The sequence below is a fragment of the Limulus polyphemus genome, unplaced genomic scaffold, assembly GCF_000517525.1.
Source record: "Limulus polyphemus unplaced genomic scaffold, Limulus_polyphemus-2.1.2 Scaffold1463, whole genome shotgun sequence".
In the NCBI taxonomy this organism is placed as follows: domain Eukaryota; kingdom Metazoa; phylum Arthropoda; class Merostomata; order Xiphosura; family Limulidae; genus Limulus; species Limulus polyphemus.
Genome location: NW_013667073.1, coordinates 149874 through 173384, shown reverse-complemented (window position 1 = coordinate 173384; position 23511 = coordinate 149874). Strand labels below are relative to the sequence as shown.

Here is a 23511-nt window from a genome sequence, read left to right as displayed (position 1 = left end):
GCAGTACTTTGTACCATTTGAACAGAAATCCTTGCATAAAAGGCAGTAAATCATATCAGTATCCCATTAACTCTTTCCTTTAGAGCTAACATAACAGCGAGTGACCTAGTGTCATATTTTGCACTGGTGCTCGAGCTTGTGTTATTTTAGACATTTGATTTTGTTTTGTGAGGCTAAGCCGAGAAGTTTATAATTTTTACATTTTAGTTACTTTTGTTAAATATATAATAATAAAAAATATTCATACAGTACAAAGATTTCTAATACTCACTGCAAATACAAGCTGTTTGCATTTGAGTAAAAATATTTTACTTTCTTCCCTAAGCCTTGCTGTGTTTCACAAATTTGAGTATCTAAACAAAATTTTATGCATTTTAGAACATAACAAATACATCATGTACTAGAATATAGTGTCCCCAAATTATTATTAATTTTCCAGCTAAGTAACCAATTTGGTTAATCATTCAATGCAGTAAAATTATGATCACATAATAAAAGATTGCTATCAAGTGAATACTCTCCCCCACCTAATTCAAAAGTATTAAGCTTGATATATAGGAGAATCTTTTCTTTCTGTTGGTTATAAACATGTCCATCAGCCATGTAAAGGTGATTGGCTAATAATCTTGAAAGTTGGATGGGGGAAAAAAAGAGGCTTTTTTGGTGTGTATGACAAATTTATTGATATCTCAGCAAATAAAGAAGCTAGGAGGTTAAAGTTTTAGATTCTTACATTTAATTATGTATATTTTGTTGTTCTAATTAACTGGAAACTACAGCAGCCTATTTTAGAAGTGAAAAATTTAAAGCTCACATACATCTTGTAACACACAGAAATAAAATTTAAGATTTTTTAAATATCGATTTTCTAAATTAAGAATTTAAAACTTAGATAATATAAAAATTGGAATTATAAATTAATAAACTAGGTTTCCAAGCCATGTTTATTAACATGCATTGATAATAAAAATTGTAAATGCACACTTTGACTTGGTTGTACAGAAAGAGTCAATGAATATATTTTACTGGTCTTATATATGGGCTTGAAATAAGAATAATATAATACTGTCTTGACTTCATGTATTGAGTGTCAAACACTGCTGTTGACCTGATTAGCTCTGGAATTAAGTGATGTGCCTCGTTAACAATGGCATACAGCATAAAGTGCTTGGTTGAGTTGCTGTCCTATTCTTACTGGATGTCAGGTTTTATGTACTAACACTGGATATGGGTATAGGACCAGTAAAGAAAGATTTCATTGCAAAAAAATTATCTGTATTATTTTGGTATAATGTCACACCAACAATTAAAATATAGTCAAACTCTGCCTGCAATAAAGCATTATATATCATTATAATGTATTTATGGGGGATACTTGTTTGCCATTGATTCATATCAAGTGACTCTCAGGGGTTGAAAAATTACTACTTATGTTATTAACTTTCAAAATGTCAAATCTTGTACAAGAATTTTGAAGTTGATGCTGTAACAAGAGAGAACGGGTTCATTTCTCTAGTCAGACATATAGCACTCTGGTTATCATTATAGTAATTGGGTAAACATTTCACTGACTCGTGACAATTATGGGTCATGAGTTGGAGTACATGTACATGTAGATAGTAAAGTTTTATCTTATTATGTAACTTTTCCCATAAAAATAATAAAACTTCTCAACAGTTATAGAAGTAACACTCAATGATTGTTATCTCTTTTTTTTTCTTAATCATTTTTATACATTTATTTTTTTTTCTTAATCATTTTTATACATTTATTTTTTTTTTCTTAATCATTTTTATACATTTATTTCACCGAAACTTTACAGATTTGCAATCATAGAATACAAATCTTATGAATATTTGTCACTGCTAGATTCACTATGCTTCTTTGTTTTAAATTGTAAGAGATACTAAGGTATTAGGTTTTTTTTATAGTGAATGATTTCCTGTTGTTTCAAAGTCAACTTACAAAAATGGGTTTGTGCATTTTTTATCTGGTTAGATTTGGTGGTACTGAAGCTACAACATTTTGCTGTCTCTCAACACTCTTCAAACAGTTACAGTGTGAACAGTCAGTAGATGTGTATATGTATGCCAAACTCTACCATACTTGCAGACCTGGTGTGTGGAAAACTCAGGTAAGAGTGTAAACATTTGTTGAATTATATTTATATAGTTCAATATAGAAATAAAAAAGCATTGTTTTTGCACATTTTAAAGTCAAAGTGCTAATTTTGTTTCACAAAATAAGACATTTATGTAAAACTTTCATCTTGTTTTTCAAATCTGTTTATTAATCTAGTTGATTTGTGTGATCATTTATGGAGTTGCTGTATAAACAGTTATATTGTTGGGTAAGCTGGGTTCTTAGATTTATTTTTTGTAAGTTTATTGTTTACAGAGTTGCTTTATAAATAGTTATATAGTTTGATAAGTTTTATTTTTTGATGGTGTTACTATTTATGAAATTTGTATATGTAATACTAAATTTGCTTGATAACTTCTCATCTGTTATTGTTTCTTTGCAAAGTGTTACTATTTATGGAGGTACTCTATAAACAGTAACATTATTTGGTAAGCTCTGAACTGGTGTTTTTTGTTTCTTTGGTAAGTGTTACTATTTATGAAGGTACTCTGTAAACTAACCTTATTTGGTAAATTCTGAACTGATGTTTTTTGTTTCTGTGGTAAATGTTACTATTTATGAAGGTACTCTATAAACTAACATTATTTGGTAAGTTCTGAACTTATGTTTTTTGTTTCTTTGGTAAATGTTACTATTTATGGAGGTACTCTGTAAACAATAACATTGTTTGGTAAGTTCTGAACTGGTGTTTTTTGTTTCTTTGGGAAGTGTTACTATTTATGGAAGTACTCTGTAAGCAATAACATTGTTTGGTGAGTTCTGAACTGGTATTTTTTTTGTTTCTTTGGGAAGTGTTACTATTTATGAAGGTACTCTATAAACTAACATTATTTGGTAAGTTCTGAACTGGTGTTTTTTGGTAAATGTTACTATTTATGGAGGTACTCTGTAAGCAATAACATTGTTTGGTAAGTTCTGAACTGGTGTTTTTTGTTTTTTTGGGTAAGTGTTACTATCTATGAAGGTACTCTGTAAACAATAACATTGTTTGGTAAGTTCTGAACTTATGTTTTTTGTTTCTTTGGTAAGTGTTACTATTTATGGAGGTACTCTGTAAACAATAACATTGTTTGGTAAGTTCTGAACTTATGTTTTTTGTTTCTTTGGTAAGTGTTACTATTTATGGAGGTACTCTGTAAACAATAACATTGTTTGGTAAGTTCTGAACTGGTTTTTTTTTTGGGGAAGTATTACTATTTATGGAGGTACTCTGTAAACAATAACATTGTTTGGTAAGTTCTGAACTGGTGTTTTTGTTTCTTTGGTAAATGTTACTATTTATGAAGGTACTCTATAAACTAACATTATTTTGTAAGTTCTGAACTGGTGTTTTTATGTTTCTTTGATATGCTTTACTGTTTATGGAGTTGCTCTATAAATAGTAATATTGTTTGGTGAGTTCTGATCTAGTTGTGTTTGTATGCAATTTTGTTTAGTGTTTAATTCAATGACCATGCTTTCAAAACATAATATAAAATAATATTAAAGAAGTTGCTAAATGATTAGTTATTTAATAATACAGAGATAATATTTGATTCTGTTTGTTTAGGATGATTATCTCTTCCTGTATCAAGCTGTAGAAAGTATAACGGAATGTGCCACTCAGTCAGAAATTGACATTGTTAATAACAGCCAGTTGAATTCCACCAATGGACATCTCACTAGTAATGGACATGTTGTTAAGTTAGACACCGACCTTGAGAAGAATGAAAGCCCAGCATGACTGTTGAAAACTGATCATTGTTTTTTATTTTATTAGCTTAAGAATAGTGGCACAACTCTGAAAGGAAGATTTAGTTGATAGTAAGCTTTGCCATTTTACAAAAAGTAAAGTGAAAATAACATTGTGAAGGTCAAGTTTGATAGTGAAGAAAATCTTGTCACTATTTCTGGGGGTATGAGAAAGAATTTTTCCATGAGTTGTTTGATTCACCATTATTCTGTTGTAAGTAATACTATTCTACTCCTATAAGTATGAAACAAATGCAGCTTTGTCATATATTAAATGAAACAACTGGCATTTACACTGTGTGAACAAAATGCCCAGTATCCTTTTGTGAGTGATGAAAACACATCTCTCGTTTCAAAAGTGTAAGAGGATAGAGTCTCAACATTGTGTTAAGATGTAAAGAAAGGACCTCTGTCATTTCCCTGAACTGTAGTATGAAATGGTACTAGTGACAACAAAATGTGAGAAATGTGCTATTGATATATACCTCTGGTGAAAATGGCAACAATGAATGAGCTGTAAAGTTTTCATGATTGGAAAGTGTATATCAGTTGAAAGAAATATGCGTCCACATTTTAAGTACCTATTTGCTAGTTGGTTTGAATACATCAAGAATATGAAATGATGTTTCTTCTCTTGTTTAAAACATGAAAACAAACTGTTCTTGTCTTTCTTGTGCAGAAAGAAATAACTGTTTATAGTTGTTTTCAGTGATTGTTGGTGTTTCACGTTCAGTATCATCTACTTGGCCAGTTGAATTTGTGAAATTTTGTGTTAAGAATAGTTAGTAAATTCTGTGTTAAGAATAGTCCTTTTTTTTCTCCAATTTGACAAGATATGGCCATCAAATAAATATGTCTTTTGATCTCCACTTAGACATTTGCTCTTTGAGTTACTGTGACGTGCTCATTAGTCCAGTCGTATTGGCTACAGCTTAGCTAGATCTGTACAGCAGAAGTTGCTCATGTATGGTGTAAACACACATTTTTACGTTTCATTGTATAGTCTGCCTTGCCCAAAGTTAATATAAGCTAGTGTTAAGTGTGTAGAAAGGAGAGACTTGTTTGTATTTTTTAGTATGTTTCGTGTACAAATTTTTTAGCAACTATGCTAACTACTAAAGAAAGGTATTGTACGTTGAACTTCAAAAATCAGATTTAGCCATTTAAGAAAACAATCTTGTATGATCATAGTGGTGATAACAATGATTTATACAACAAATTTGATACGCTTAAAAATATAAAGAGTAGAAACTCATTTCATGAGAAAGTTGTACTCATTTCTGTCTCATGAGAAACATAGCAAGTTATTTTTACAAAGATTATTTTTAAAAATTTGGTAAAAGCAAAAAAATTAGTTAAGGGAAAACAAAGCATATAAGTAACAGGCATAAGTGTTTTGGAAAGTGTTTTGCTAGAAAATAATTTTTTTTTGTAAAATATTTTCAACGAGGGGGAGACACATTTATGATGAATTTATTTCTAAAGAAGTTTGTAAAATATACACAAATAGTTTGTTGTTTTTGCTGTAATAAATACTTTCAAACTAGCACAAAAAACAACAAGAGTAATATACTAATACTGTTAATGTAGAACTCAATTTATAAATATGTATATAGTATTTACAGTTATATAGCCATTGCTTTTTAACTTATTTAGACAAATCCGTGGACCACAGGATCTATATATAGTGATGATCCTAAAATCTTTCTAGTATACCTTTGAACATACTGTCTTGTAAGGACTTTAATAAGTTTATTTAATCGTGTATACTGTTTTGTAAGGACTTTAACAAGTTTTTTATGTTGTATACTGTTACTTTCAGGACCTTCAGAGGTATTTTTTTCTATGTTTCCTTGTACAAAACTGGAATATCACTTGTGTAGTTTTTTCACGTTATAGATAATCCTTGTTATTACACCTTGTAATTCACATTAGAGTACATGAAGATGGCAGCAAATGTAATGTTTGGTTTAAACATATACATTTGAATACAGTTACAGGTTTGTAAATGTGTGTATAGATAAAACCCAAATTTCAATGCTTTATGATATTGTATTGCTTTACCTTTTATTAATAAGACACGAAACACTCTCCAAGAGAAAAAGTGTGTATTCTCTATAACAGTTTGTGTTGCATACAGAAAAAATAATTTGTCACTGATGAAGAAAGAGCTTGTGTTATAGGGTTTGTTTGTTTTCTTTAATTGAGTTTTCAAACCTACGTGTTTTCCTGACACCACGAAAGAGAAACTGTCAATGTTTCTAAGATAATGTCTTTTTTCTTGTAAAATTTGTTCCTTCAAAGTCTTGTTTCAGTTTAATTTCCCAAATAATTTTTCAGATTTTCTTTTTAGTAAGACTTTGTCCTTAAAATTTTTATTGAGCGAAAAAAGTTTTATTTAATTCTAACTATATTAGTTAGTTGAAAGAGTAAAACCTACAACCAATGAAAAATAGATTATTTATAGTACCCAATAACACTTAAGTGCTTGTTAGTACGACATAAGCAGCTCTTAAAATAAAGCTAATATAGAACTAATCTAAAATAGATGTGCCGAATAAGCACTATATAGAACAGTTAAAAACAGTTAACCAGAAAGGAAATAAATAAAAAATAAATGGATTTTGTCTTTCTTCAGTGAATAGTAAAATATACAGGAAGGGAGCGTTGTTCGTTATTGTGTTGAACTTCAATTTGTTTCTGTCTGTCTGTCCGTCTTCATCAGTATGGCAAGTAGTGGCTATACCACGGCAACTAATAAAACTTGTGACTGTATATAATCTTATATCATGGTATCTGGTGACACGCTTGAGTAAGTACTTTTGCATCATGGTATCAGGTTACATATTTGTCTAAGTACTCTTGTTTCGTGGTATCTGATGACATACTTGAGAAAGTAATCTTTCTCGTGGTATCTCGTAACGTACTTGAGTAAGTGTTTTTGTACCACAGTATCTAATGACAAACTTGAGTAAGTGTTCTTGTACCACAGTTATTGCCAATAATTGAACACACAGTAGTGACAAAGTGTTCTTTGTACTATGGTTTCTGATCTCATAATAGTTTGGCTATATGGATTATCACACACACACATGTATAAAAACTTAATTTTTGCAGCTTAAGTTAAAAATAAACTGCAATCATATAAATTTGAGATAAAACTATACGTAATAACTGTTGTTATCAGAATAGAGATCATAGATAATCTTACCTGTATTTTTTACAGTATATTTATTTAAAATATTTCAAGCCAAATTTGATAATTCAGACTTAATTAAAGACAATAATCATATTTACTTAAAAACATGCTTTTAACTCTATCTAGACAAAGGCATAACTTATATAATATAGAAGAAAATTATAGTTATAGTTTCTGATATGAGTTATATGAAGTGGGATTATACATTCTTATTCTGCTCAGTACCCTATATTATCAGTTACCTAGGCTAAAGGTACATTTGACATAAATGAGAACTGTGTGTTCTATAAAGGTACTGTTAGTGATTGGGTACCCTATATTATCAGTTACCTAGGCTAAAGGTACATTTGTCATAAATGAGAACTGTGTGTTCTATAAAGGTACTGTTAGTGATTGGGTACCCTATATTATCAGTTACCTAGACTAAAGGTACATTTGTCATAAATGAGAACTGTGTGTTCTATAAAGGTATTGTTAGTGATTGGGTACCCTATATTATCAGTTACCTAGGCTAAAGGTACATTTGTCATAAATGAGAACTGTGTGTTCTATAAAGGTATTGTTAGTGATTGGGTACCCTATATTATCAGTTACCTAGACTAAAGGTACATTTGTCGTTAATGAGAACTGTGTGTCCCATAAAGGTATTGTTAGTGATTGGGTACCCTATATTATCAGTTACCTAGACTAAAGGTACATTTGTCGTTAATGAGAACTGTGTGTCCCATAAAGGTATTGTCAATGAAGGACTGTGATAAATGAGCTGAAATAAAATTAATTGATGCATTTTATGGCACATTACTACCCCACCTAATAATGTCAAAAAAAAGCATTAGTAGTCTGGATTCTCACTCATCCTTGGAAGAACAAAATGTTACATTTTGTAGATAAAGTATTATTCTATGAATTTCCTTGTGTTGTTCGATGTATTTGATTGATCTGGTGAGTGAAATATTTTATTGATATTTCCAAACTATTCTGTTTATGAGTCTTAAAAATGTTTCTCTACAAAAAGTGAGTTTCATTAATTTGAAAATTTTGTTTTTTTTACTAACATTTTTAGTCCTTTTTTAACATAAAGGGAAAATACAGTAATTGTACAGACATTGTACGAGTTAATCTGAAAGTATTTATTGTGTTCATTTCATGAAATCTATCTGTAGTAACAGGTTGGATACAAAGAAACTGTCCTAACCGAGTTTTAACCCAAAGAATCAAAACATTCCATGTAGAACCATATCTGTATTATTATTATATTTGTTAGGAATTATATATAATGAAATACATTGTAACATTTTGATCTGATTTTAAAGTTAATTAAATCAAAATTATTCATCTTGACCAAATACAGCTGACAGTTTAGGTATTGACAATGTTACTTAACTCTCAGGAAATACCAGTTTTATAACTCGGTGTTGACCTATATGGTTTTCACAATGAATGCATTATAACAAACATTTCATTCCACTAATAACCTTGTTCTTGTGAAGTCAAGATGGAGCAAAAAAAGTACACAACATAACAGTGTCAATCTGGGTTTTAAACTTTTCTTCAATGGGAATTTTATAAAATACGTTGTCTTTCCTTCAATTTCTAAATGTAGTATAGTTTGGTTATTTTGCATTGTTAAGACAACCCTAACTAGAAAATTTGTCTTATTAAATCGGACAAAAATGTAAATATTTGATTCATAGCTTAGCAAATCATTGCTTAAACAGTGTATGTAATTGACTATTAATAATATATTCAATAGACATTTTAATTTCCTCTATGACCACAGGCATGATAATTGCCAAGAAATTCTTTAACAGTGATTATATTCTTCAGTAATATTGGACTCAAGTGAACTCTATGCTCGAGATTATGAAGTTGTGGTTTATTAACTGACATTTCTAACTCTACAGGCCAATTTTGGACCTTCAACTAAAAATATACTTAAGCATCAAGTATAATTTGATTATATAGTTTATGTGTAACATGCTTTGTTTATTTATTAAATGAAAATAAACAAGTGGAAAAACTTGTACCACAAAAAATGGCTCATGTTAAAATAGATGTTTTAATGTTCACAAAGAATCGGGCTGGGATGCCCTTCATCTGGCAATTTGAAGTGTTGTGAACATTAAAACATCTATTTAACATTAGCCTTTTCCCCACTTTTGTTATTGATTTCATGATTCCACAGCAGTTATTTTAATATGATTTTCTTTTTACCTTTTTTTGACTAGTTGTACTTGGTGAACTCCTAAAACACACATTGCGACTGTTTTGAGAAATGATAGAAATTACGTACAATATTATGGCTTTTAAATTGTTTTGTATATAACTGATTTTGACATAACCTTGTTTGCTGTTGGTAAAGGAAGTTCACATTCCAGGTTTTCTTTATCAATGGATTAATACAGTAATGTCTTGTAAGTTTTCCAATAATTTTTTAATGGTCATTCAACCAAAAACTATACTGAGTTTCTCATATTGTATTACAAACAAAATCATTAAAAAAATGCATACTTGGTGTTAGTTGTTTATTTAAAAAATTCAAAGATTTCTATAAGCTGTACTTTCATATTAAGAGAACTAAAAATGTATTAATCTTGAAAAGAAGCATTTAATGATATTTAAAAAGAAATAAAAACTTTAGTACCAATGTGATTAAAAGTAATATAAAACTTCCATGTTCTAACTCTGTGCCCTGAATTAGAGAGGGAAATGTTTAGCAGTTTTTTAATGTGTAATTTATAAAATCATATGTATTGAATTTCTAGTGTGCTTTCCATCATAGGAATATTTGAATATTTTTACAGTTGCTTGTGTTGTTAGTAGTCTGCTATGAGGTAAGTAAAATATTCAACTCCACAATTCAAAGCTGGGTTTTATACATGTTGTTCTAACTGCAGAACTGTACTCACTGAAATCTCCTGAACTACATGTTGATGTAACTTCAGAATTGTCTCGTAGTCTTGATGATCTTGTAAGATATGTTGTGCTAGTTTCGTGAAATTGATAATGTAATAAAGAAAAGTTGATTGTTTTTAAAAGTTAGTCTGTATTAATTTTGTCTTAGATCTTTGTTTTTTAGCCATCATTATTTATGTTTATCAAATAATAAACAATGCTGCTATTGTACTAAGGCAGAAAATCTACAAATGCTCCTTGCAATAAATCAATTTGTGATATTTTATTTTGCAAGTTAAGTCTCTAGGATATACATAATCTCCAAGTGTGATTATATCAAGTGTGCCTCCCCTCAACAGCTGGTATGGATAGTATGCAACTTTGGTATTAATTAGCATATGCTTATTACTATTTTAACTTGATTTACTTATTTTTTCCAACTTGAACATTGATTTTTACTTGACATGCAAAATTACTAGAATCAGACAGTTGTTGAAAACGTCCCATATTCTCAATTTACACCAGGCCTCTCCCAATAACTGGCATTAGGCATGCACAAATCCTACTAAAAACTTCTCAATCAAGTGTAACATTTGAAAAATGTTTTTATGATTGGTTGTATCAGATATTATTGCATGTTAAACATTAACTACAATAAAATTCTTGGTGCCATTATGGAAAGGAATTTATCTCGGTTTATTAATGGTAACATTTCTGTGTTTAAATTCATTCACTGGATTCGGTAACAGTAGTGTGTCTGTTATGACACTTTAAAATCTGTATGATAGCATTGAAGTACATATATGACACAATAATATGGAGTTTACAAAGTTTGTAACCCCTAAAGAGATATACGCTGGAAATATATCATAGAAAACTTCTAACATAATGTAGAATGTGTTAATACTGAATAAGTTTATAACATTCATGTGGTATATCATGTAATTTTTAAGCCCCATTTGAATATAATTATAGAAAAAATGGGTTGTTTGTTACATACAAAAAGTAATGTGCACTTTTGCATCTGTGGAATATTCCCAATTAAACATTTAGAAAGTCATATAAGTAAAGTGCTATGGAACTATGTTGATACAGTGCTATGACTATTATCAGGTTATGTAGACTGGTAAAAGTAAAGTTAAAACACATTAAAAAATAGCATACAATAAAATTTGTACGTACATTTTGTTTTTACCTGCTAATTTGTCCATTAGCCTGGTAAAGCCAACATTTTATTGATAGAAAAAAAATCTTATCACATTAGCTTAAACAGCTACCCAACTTGCAACTGAGAAGAAAAATATGGTTTAACATCCACATTGTCATTCCATGCTTTGTCCAAATATCAAACGGATAATATGAAATGTTATTTCAGCATTTAATGCTGTTCTTTTTGTTAATTAGTTTACGCTAGATAACATTAATCTGCAATTTTTGAAATCACATTTGAATTTGTATTTTAATATTTGAGCTATTTCCTTGTAACAAAAGAAATATTCCAATTTATTTATGAAAATAAAGAGCTCGCAAAACTGGTGACCTCTCTATAATCACAAACACTTAAAGTTAATATGTACAAATTCTTTAAAAGTGATGACAAAGATTTACAACAATATACTGGATTGTGTGCAAAACTTTGAAATATTATTTGGAAAAGTAAAATTTTACATCACCATTTTAAAATGTTAAACTAAAAATTATTAGAAAGAGCTCAGTATGAAGTACTGTCTCATATCACTTGCTTGATTACTTTTAAAGAAGTAACAATACTGCTACATCTTTAATTGCTACCAGTGCCTAATTATACTCCACACAGCAACGTATAATAAAAAATAATGTTTAAAATTTTACGTGAATAATCACATACTATTAAAATGGTGTATGTACATAAATTCATATATCAAGTGTTACATGCTTTTAAACAGAAACTGGATTACAAATTCCAGTGCAATTTGGAGTTTCACAATGACAGTTGTTTTTAAGTTTAATATACTTTTTATGGTGTGAATGCCTTTTCTAAGCTGGCAAAGCATGATTATAAGTTAATTATACTTGTCATAAGACATAAGTATAATTTATTATATTTTCTTTTATTATCCTGTATACTATAAAACAACATGCATATCTGATTGAACAACATAATTCAAGCAGAACGTCTTACTCAATAAGCGTAAATTACCTGAATAAGTATTTACTATATTTATACGCAGTTATTGTTTGGGTCAGATGATTCTTGAATTCAATCACATTACACAGTAACAACTAATAAAGCAGTAATGTTATTAAAGCCAAAGTTTTTATAAGAACCTTATAACACCAAGATAACAGAAATATAGCCAAAGTTCTTATATGTGTATTTGTGTGAACAGGAATAAAATCAGTTAAGATAGTAAATGAAATAAAGCACTGGTTGCTACAAAACAGGTTTTCCTAGTATGAATATAGCCAAAATTGGTACATATAGAGCAGGACTAATAGGAATGATGTTAAAGTTGTTACATATAAAGCAATGCTAACAGAAATGATGTTAAAGTTGCTAAATGTAAAAGAGTGCTCAATGGAATGACATTAAAGTTATTACATATAAAGCAGTCCTAAAAGAAATGATATTAAAGTTGTTACATATAAAACTGTAAACAGGAATGACCTTAAGGTTGTTACATATAAAGCAATGCTAACAGAAATGATGTTAAAGTTGTTACATGTAAAACAGTTATAATAGGAGTGAAGTTAAAGTTGTTACACGTAAATCCTGCTAAAAGAAATGATATTAAAGTTGTTACATATAAAGCAGTGCAAACAAGAATAAAGTTAAAGTTTTTACATATAAGTTGTTGCAAATAAGACTGTTAATAGAAATACAGTTACCACTAGTAAGAATGTTGTAATGGAAATAAAGCTAAACTTGTACAAAACACAATGTGCAAAAAAGTATGTAATGATGCCAAAGTTGCTACTAGTAACACAGTGTTAAGAGCAATAAAGCCATCTTTTCTACTTATTAATAGGGATAAAGTCAAGGTTCACTAAAGACTATATTAACAGTAATAAGGCAAAAACTTCTGCAAGTGTGATTTTTTACTACCAGGAATAAAGACAAAGCTACAAAAGTGGTCAATATTGTGTTAGCAGTTTTAAATAACCACAATTGTTACAAGACTCATTACAAATAAGGCTTAACTCATTATAATTCAACTTATTAAATTTTACTAACAGTAAAAAAATGGGGAAAATATTGTGTTGAGTGTGCAACATGGTACACAAAAGTCAAGCCAAATTGCTTTTACACAGAAGATTTTACAACACACAGCATGGAATGATTAGTTGTATATAAAATTCCATTACATATACTAATATTTAGTACAAAGATTATTCTAAAAGAACACCACAGTTTTGCAACCATCAATAACCAAAAATATGTATGTACATATATGTAAAAGATACCATTTTTAAGAGTTTTAGTTCTAAAAGTATTCTTAAGATATAATAAATGAATGTTTCAACTTGTGTTACTTATTAGGTTCAATATCACCTACCAACTACTGTACAGTTTTGCTACTGGTTCTTGATGAGTGATGCTAAACAAACAAACAGGGAATTAGATAAACTTTGATAAACATCTCTTAAAAAAACATCTTTGCTTGTTACACTGTAAATGGAAGCTATAAAACTATATATATATATATATTACAACCATTTTTTAAACTACTTACTGCTAACTAAATACACGTAAACAAGTGTTCTACATAAGTTAATAAGATCATTCTATATATTTTTACAGTTAAGACTGAGATATTTGCCGAGTGTCAAAAAATGATACAACTTTACGTTTGAATAGAAATACCATTTCTGTTTCTCTCACTAGTTTTATGTGATTTGGTCACACCATTCCATTGTATGATGTTTCAATGAAGAAATTCCTAAACATTTTTTTTTCCCAGCAGAAATTGCAAAATTAGTGGAGTGTAAGAAAGAATGGCACATCAACACACAATAGACTTATATTAGTTCTACTATGATACAAAAATAAACAATATCTCTGTCAATTTTAAACATTGTTTACTGGATTGTCTGCAGTCATGATTTTTCACATATATTGAAAACTTTCTGCTAATGTTTTTCATATTACAGTCAAAACATTTTTCCTTTCAAAAAATCATATCTAACTCCATCATATAAATACTTTTTTATGTTTTATCTTCTAATTTACAGATGCCACCGTTTCAAGCACTCTGAACCTTTTTTGGACCACTCATCTACACTTGCACACACTTCTTCAAATCCATCGGAAGCAGCCAATCGACATGCACCAAGATAAGCCATGTGATAACGATATGGTGAGGCATGAACCTGTAAAATAAATAATTCACACAAATCAAGCATACATACTATCCTGTGTCACCAGTTCTTGTAGCTTTTAAGCATTTATTGAAGAAAACAACATTCATTGTTAGAAAATGGTCAAAAACAAATTTGAATAAAATTATACATCTATCAAGCTATATTAAATATATTGATTTTTTACCACAACAATTAGATTCTCAATTATTAAAGGTACAAAGATTACAAACTTATTATTTTGTAACATAACAATAAAACTTCTGTGTTCATAAAAAAGCTTTATTGATTCCATCACATACCTTTTCTTACATTTTGATTGGCTTGATAAAATGTTTGGTTTGATGTGAATGTTAGGAATTGATTTGGTTCATAAATTAAGGTTTCACAGAGATTAAAACTAAACTCACTTTGGGAACAATTGCTGAAGGAGTCAAGTTGTTGACTTCCCTCTCAAGGCGTTCTGCAAAACCTGGCAATAATGTCACACCACCACTGAGGTATATGCTTCGAACCATTTCTCGTCGAATGTCCATACTACACTCCTGAAAAGCTCGGAGAATTAACTTGTGGACCCCTGGACAGTCAAGACCCCACAATTCAGGAGTAAATAATCCCTCTGGTGTCTGAAACCTTCCTATATCTAAAGAAATAGTTCTGAAAAAATAAAAAATCAATGTAATTTATGTACATTGATCTAAAACTAAATATCTATTTCTTATCAGATTCAAATAATATAAAGTAAATGAAATTGATTGAAAACTAACTATTTTGTCTTAAATATTATTTAAATTACTAATATCAAACCTTCATTTTTTGTATACAACTTTACATGCAGTTATATATTAGGTCGTCTGGAAAGTTTAAATCAAGCCCTTCATCAGAAATGCCCTTCACTCATCAGTCAGAAAGGTGTTCTTCTCCACAACAATGCACGTCCACATGTTTGATGCAACACAAGATTATGCAGTTGGGTTGGGAAGTTCTCCCCCACCCACCGTATTCTCAAGATATGGCACCATCAAATTACCACCTTTTTCGTTTGCTGCAACACCATCTTAATTGGAAAACGTATGCAAATGTGGAAGGTGTTAAAGAGGACATTGACATGTTTTTTGCTTCAAAGCCAAGTGATTTCTTTAATCAAGGCATCAACAACCTGATTGTAAATTGAAAAAGCATCATCGATAAGAATGGATACTATTTCATTTAATAAATGTTTTGTTTTAATGTATAAATTGTTTGGGTTTTTTCATCTAAAAAAACTACATTAATTTCTTGCGCGTTCTGAAACACTTTCATTAACTACCTCCAAAAAACGTACATCGCATATAATCGTTAAACAAACAGCCTAAACGACATGTTAGTGTAGCCTATATAATGTGTAAAGTTTAGTATCCCTTAGTTATAGTGGTGGCATACGACGAGACAAACATTCGGCATGTAATGCTGTTTGAATTCAAGAAGGGATACAACACCTCTGCAGCCATAAAGAATATCAAAGAAGTTCATGGAAATGTTTTGACATTTGTAAGTATCAACAATGGTTCAGCAAATTTTGTTCAGGTGACTTTAGCCTTAGAAACTGTGACGGCAGGAGCCGACATGTTGGATTTGATATTGATGTTGTGAAGACGCATGTCGAGTCTAACCCAAGGCAACACACTCATGAAATGGCCCTGAAATTGCATGTTTCTCATGAAATAATATGTAAACATCTGAGGAATATGGGAAAACTCCTTAAAGAAGGTGTTTGTGTGCTTCACGAACTCTCCAATGATCATCGTTTCCAATGTGTGAATGTTGTTTTGTCTCTTTTGGCATGTAATGCGTGTGAACCATTTTTGGACAGAATTGTCACCGGTGATGAAAAATGGATTATCTATGTGAATATTAAATGCCAAAAACAATGGCTCAGTCCTAGAAAAAACCACTTCTGACTCCAAAACCTAGACTCCATCCACAGAAAGTGATGCTTTGCATTTGGTGGGACATCAAAGGAGTAATTCATTTCAAACTCTTCAGTCCATAGCAAACTGTCAATGCAGAGATCTATAGTCAGCAAACATTAGTTTCTTGACGACCTAATATAAATTTAATCATATACTATGGTGTCCATGAATCTGGAAGCAGAAAAAGATCTGAAATATGCATAAATATATATTAAACAGATTGAATAATAAAATAGTACAGGATCTATATAAGGTGTGAATATAACTTACTCCCACGGACATTCAGTTTGGAAAAACTGTTTTACAGGTACAGTCTTTTCCATACTTTCTGGATCTTGTCTAGAATATTCGAGGTCTTTTTTGTAGTCCTGAGATACAAAACAGGCTTTCTCTTGAATGTAACGTATCATGTAGGATTCAATGTCGCTGATTAAGCTAGAAAAAAAAAAGGCAGTAAGTGTAATTTCCACTTGATATGAAACATAATATTTTGTTCTAAATGTTTGTACCTGTCAATAAAAAATATCTGACTAGAAAAAAATAATTGTCTAAATTTCTTTTTTAGAATAACAACAACAAAACATACCTAACATGTTTTTGACTCAAAGCATGCCGAAGATGATGAAGAATACGTTGACCACCATAGGGCAACCTTGTAACACCACTTTCAACAATGTAACCTTATTTAAAAAAGGGAGAAATAACTTTTAAAACTCTCATAAAGAAATGGGTGTTGATGATTTTATTTTCTAATCATTTTTACTTAGCTAAGAAAAAAGATTAAATTGTCCTGATTACATCAGTATTTTAAGCACTAGTTGATTCTTAGCTTTTACATGTTGCATCACTTTACTCAACCAAGAAGAAAGACTTGCAAGAAAACAATACATACACACTGATGTTGACAAAAGATTGACCTGTAACTAATGGCAAGTATAATCATCAAATAATACACCTGTTTCATTTAGAGGTTTAATTATTGTGAAAAATCTCTGAATGTAATATATTGTAAAAAGCCTCATTTTACATATCCCTTTTGATAGTCAAGTTAGAAAATATAGAAACAATGTTCAATGTATTATTTATTGTCAAAGTTCCTTTAGAATGGCAGCTCTAAAGCTATTTTATGGTACTTACTCTAACATTTCATAGTGGTTATACTGATATAAATATTCTTAAAATTAGGTGTATTTTTTTGCTTGTTTGTTTGCTCTTGTATTTCTCAAAAACTATGCAAGGGCTATCTGTCCTTAGTTTAGACTAGAAGGAAAGCAGCTAGTCAACACCACCACCAACTGCTGGGCTGCTCTTTCATCAAAGAAAAGTGAGATTGACTGTCACAATATAATTCTCCCATAGCTGAAAGTGTGAACATAGTTGGTGACAGGATTCAATCTCTTGACTCTCAGCAGATTGAGAATATAGCACCCCCAACCATCAGGCCATGCCAAGCTGAGGTGTATGATTAACTTACAACTAACTAAGTGCAACTTAGAGAATGCGGAATTACTTATATGTTATCTCATTTGCATAGTATAGTAAAAAAAGCTCACTGACAATATTTACTGAAATAAAGTTACAAGAAAATATTTTTACTACTACTTCTGACTACATCTAAAAATATTTTTACTACTACTTTTGACTACATCTAAAAATATTTTTATTTACCATGAGTAATGGGGACAATATCCATTCGATCCCCAATATCAACAACAATTCCTGATGTTGTGTTATAGGCATACAAAGATAAAATTGCCTGATGTGTTAAGTTGATCCCTTTTTAACACCAAATTCTCCAAAGAGTGTTTTCAGAACAGCAATTTGAGTTTGGATACTAAAACTTCGTGGTACACATACTTGAACCTGTAAAAGTAACAGTAGTACATTGCTTTTTATCATAAACCTGCAAGTATAAATAAAAATGACACACACAACCTTGATTTACAACACATATTTCCACTGATGAGTTAGAATAAGTTCACAATTGAGAAAAAAAACTTTTTATGATATGCTGCATACATCTTCCTCCAAACACAATGTTTTAAAGTAATTTATATTTACTATTATAAAGGTTAAATATAATTTTGATTTGTAAAAATAATACACAAGCAACTGTAAATGTTTTAAAATTTTCTAAATATATATATATATATATATATATTCATTTTAGAAGTCACAAGTTTTAATGAGATAAATATTCTTACTATATTATCTAAATGGTACTGAGGTACATAAATAAGTAGTGAAGTAAGTTCCTCAAATATTAATTTACCTTGTAAAAACCTAACACTGATGAAATAATATTTTTATACAGATCTTGTTTTAAAATCATACAGGACTACTAAACAATTATTTTCAGTGAAGAATGATATTTTATCACATTCAATGGTACAAAGAACTCTTTCAGTTCACCACTTTAGGCATTTCGCACCTTAATATTGGGAAATTAGAACTACGTACAATCAGCATTTCAAACTTTTAGTTGCTGCATATTCAGCTTACTGGATAAATTCTGGTATTGAATGAAAGACCTTCAGAGACAATCTGCATAATAAATCTCTTGAGACTAAACCTGAACTATGCTAATCATTTCCTAGCAAATAAGAAACATGGTTCGGATACGTTTTGTTTTTTGTGGAAATTCATTCAAAGCTATTAGAGGGCTATCTGTGCTAGTCATCTTTAATTTTGAAGTAATACAATAGAAGGAAGGCAGCTAATCAACTCCACCCACTGCCAACTTATGGGCTAATCTAATTATATAGGAGGATTTGACCATCACTCTTACAATACATCCACAGCCTCAAAGTACAAAGGTGATTTTATTTGGCAATAATAGGGTGCAAACCACAGAACCTCAAATTCACTGTTTGGCAGGTGAACCACTGAGCCAAGCTTGCCCTGATTCAGAAATTATATGATTGTTGAACTAAAAAACTACAGTCCTCTTTACTGTTTCATAAAAAGTTTAATGTTGGGGTGAAGTATAACATAAAATGTTTGAAGTACTGTTCTGGATCTTATGTTCAACTACCTTGTATTTTCTTGGATCAACATTTAATTCCTGAAAGACTTTCTCGAAAATACCCGAGAGTTTTTCCACGTCCATGGTATACTGTAAAACAAAATATTTCAGATATCAATGTTGTAACCATTCTCTTCTTCTTGTAATGATTTAATATACATGTTAGTCTTATTCATACTGTCCAACAGTTAATGTACAAATATATGACAAGAGTCCTTGAAAATTGTAATACATAAGTAACATGTTCTTTTTTTTCATTTGTTTCCATTACTAGGAGCATAAAACTCTATGAAAATCAACGTTTATTTTATTTTGAAACAAAATCTATAAATTATCATATTCCAATGTTTTTTTTTCAGTAATCGGAGTACAAAGTGCACAAATACCAAAATCCTACAAATGCAGTAAGTCAAAATCAGATGTCTGAAAAATCAATTAATTTATTGAAACCTGTAAATTTAATCTAAATATATTCTATGATAATAGTTACAGTTACAACACTTTTGTCATCTAAAATACAACACAAATGTTTGTACCTTGGTTATTTTTGCTGATGGTGAAACTGGAAATGATAAATTGGAGGAGAAGCGAACATTAGGTTTTAAAGCTTCTATTCCAAAGATCTGCTTCTTGCTAGAAAATAAAGTAAATAAGGTCACTATCATAGAATTCGTACTGAAATTATTATTTTTTTTTATACATCAAAAAGAGAAACTGGAAGTACAACTAACTGCTTTTTTGGTCATATTTTTATAAACATTTTCACTTTACTGATATATTTACATAAAGTCCAATTTTTTAATACTAGTTGCATTATGGATGGTTTTCTTGATTTGTACGATGTGTTCCTTTTGTGAATAGACTAAAATGAAAACAAAATAGTACACCTGTTGCATGTATATCTCGTCGGAAATGAAACTATAACTTTAGATATTGATTCATTATTTACCACTGGTAAGCAATCAAGCATCCAAATTATTTACTACATTCATTAATTGTAAGTGCAAAATAGCTGGGGTACTTATATCTTCATAATCAAGTTATGCACCTTAAACCTCTTTTGATAAATCAAATCTACTGTAGGTTTACAGTGACAGTTGTGTTATATCGCCATATCTTCTAGTAGGATCATTACTACTTAGTAAGCTGAAAATAACTATGTCAAAAATTACAACACAATTAAATAGAAAAAAATAATTGTGTTGTTTATCTTTTACATTAAAATCAGGCTTTTTACAGGAATGAAGAAATGAAATAACATCTAACATAAGAATATTATAATAAGTACCTTACCTATAGTGCTTGTTTGTGGCACAGACAGTTGGAAAGAAAACTTGTGGCAATGTGGCTAAAATAAATATTAAAAAAAGTGTCTTCTTCTTGCATACTTAGGTTTCATAGTGTTGTAGAAATAATTTACCTTAAAGCTAAAGAAAAAAATTAGCACACTACTCCACTGCATGATGAGCATTTAAAGAACTTTCTTACTACTTTCTACATTATTTTATACAATTAGGAAGAGGTTTAAATTAAATCGTATTCCTTTTTTTTACCCCTGAAGAAGATTAGTTAACTATTCAAAAGTGCTTAAGTTTCTGAATCTTTTAAAATCCACTGGAAGTGTTACTGTTACAGCAAATTTAAAAGAGAAATTTAAATATATGTGAAAGTACACAATTTATAGAAATCCCTTTTGTTCTATCTACTGCTATAAAAAAAGTACAAGAAACTAAACACTGATTTATTATCATTCAATACTGGAACTTACGATGATCCATAAGAATTCCAGCACGAATTGAGCAGCTACCCAAATCAACAATTATCACATCCTGAAATAAAAAGCACAACTATAAATACAGTGTTTATATATTACAATCTTGTCCTTACTAAACATTATGTAATATGCTCATCATGCTATAACAAATTTAAACTATAACATCATTATCTACAAATAAGAAAGCAGCTAACCATCATAGAATCTCTCAAAATATAAAACTGTAACAACTACTCCACAATTGTGTTTCCCACTATGTACAACCTTTAAGCTAAGTTGTTCTTGTTACTTTGAGGACAGATTATAAAACCATTATCCCATTTTAAGTAACCTAGTCAAAAATGACAAAATCTTGAAGATTTGCAAAAAGCATAGCAGTCCATAGTATGCAAATATATTTATATAAATCATTCAATTTATAAAGTGTTGCTAACTTTTAATACTTTGTTTTTAGAGCAAAGTAACACCTAGCTGCTGTGTACATCATGGGAATGAAACCCCAGATTTTAGAGTTGTGTTGAAAAATGGACACAATGGTTGATTACTGCTGGTTTTTGAAACGAGATGCTCCATATACAATACCTAAAAGAAAGACCACGACACATACTTTTGAGATTAAAAGACAGATTTCACAAAAAAATCAAGATGAAAGAGGATGCATATTCGTTTAACATCATTGTTCTTCCCTTTTCTTCAGTTTGTTTGTATTTTTGTTAATAACAAACATAATAATACAAAATGTTCATTGTGGTAAACAAAATAATAATTTGATCTAAGTAAGAGCTTTTTTTTCTTTCCAAATTACGAAAAATCCGTTATTAAAACCAAAACAACTTTTATGAAGTTTAAATTTGCAAACCTGTGTTATTTCTTACATGTTTTATATGCATCTATTCAAGTCTACACTAGCACTACCTCGTCCCTACTTGCAAGTTGGCTCTCAAAAACTACAAAAATTTTTAAAAATATTTTACAAAGTTATGTCTTGATATGGAGTATATTTGTCACTGCAAATATAATTGTATTATTGTACACCTGTTTAAGAGTATAAAGTCAAATATGGCAAAGAATTTGTGATATTATAGATGCATGCCATTCAAAACAAAATATATAAAAATATATATATATTTCAAGAAACTAAAGAAATATTTTCCTTTCTGTGAATAGACACACAAATAACTAACAGTCCTTTGATCAATGGCTTAATATGCACTTGGGCAATAAAACTATATATATAGAAAGCACAAGAACTTCAAAAACTTGGAAACAAAATGTATTTAACACTCTCATTAAGTACTAGAATATGTTGTGTCTACATGTTTATCAGAAAATTTTCTGATTTTTTCCCAAAGATAAAAAGTTTATTAAAACAAGGGTCAAAAGAACTGATTTTCATTTTGTAAGTAGGTTTATTTCTTCCTTCAATTTTTCTGCTTCTAACATTAGTCACTTCAAGGCTTTCAGTGTCATCTAAGCTACATTAGACTATTTTGAAAGCATGAGAAGTTGAAGATTTGAGTGAGATAATAAAATTAATAACTTTGCAATATATGACAATGCAAGAACTTTTTTATCTGCATTTTCACATATTTTCACTAAGTTGAAGGTTCACTCATACATAAAGTACTTTCAAATATGTATTTTACACACTGTTAGCTTATGAAACAATTAACACTTTTTTTAAATGTTCCTTAATATTTCAATCAAAATAAATCTTAGTCTTTTAGCCTCCACAGAAGTATCACACAGTCATGAGCTCTATATGTCATCCACTGTCTTTCATAACAGTTTCTCAACCTACTTTTTTCTTTAGAGCAGAGGTTCAGATACTTTAAAATATTAGGTATAAAGTACAAGTACATTACTGGAGTTTGATATAGACTAAACTTTAAATGTTGCATGCAAAGTTTCTTTTTTGCTTTGAAACACAGGAACAGATTATTTTTAACATCGTACATTATCCTATTATTTACTGACATTACATAAAATATAAAAAGTAGTCATCATATCACTAAGCCGAAGTAATGGTACTACATTCTGTGAAAATACACATGGTAAACGACATAAAAATCGCATTTCAAATTAAAAATGAATACATATGCATAAGAGCCAGGCTTTCTTAAGTGTCCAATTTGATGTTGCCAGTGTTCTGGGGTAAATTTCTCTGAGTATGTACCTTACACAAACATATAATGATTTTGTAAATGACAGATGATGGACAGAGCTTTCCAACCGTATATAATATGTTGAGTTTGTGTTAAGTTTTTCCAGCAGACCAAGGAAATAAACCATGGTGAGGTGTTAAAAGTAGTGTGTCACCAGCAGAAAAATTTGATTTCAAAGCAATAACACAAACACAAAAATTGTAAGTATGATTTAAGCCTTTATTGTGATTATTTAGTAAACATTTATGTTTTGAAAATTTGTTATTAGCTGATTGTCCCTTTACTTTTTT

At 29.8% G+C, this 23511-nt stretch overlaps 1 protein-coding gene and 1 pseudogene across 1 annotated transcript in view; one reads left to right on the top strand and one right to left on the bottom strand.

The window, feature by feature from the left end:
• The window catches only part of LOC106463697 (tyrosine-protein phosphatase 99A-like), a 114003-nt gene extending 103500 nt beyond the window's left edge, over window positions 1-10503 (top strand). Inside the window, exons 23-24 of the mRNA XM_013923757.2 lie at window positions 1999-2134; window positions 3692-10503. Coding sequence (XP_013779211.1) covers window positions 1999-2134; window positions 3692-3865 — 310 coding nt within the window. The 3' untranslated portion in view covers window positions 3866-10503. The remainder of the gene's footprint in view (window positions 1-1998; window positions 2135-3691) is intronic.
• A 651-nt stretch (window positions 10504-11154) lies between these two features.
• Window positions 11155-23511, bottom strand: part of LOC106463700 — a 141623-nt pseudogene continuing 129266 nt past the window's right edge.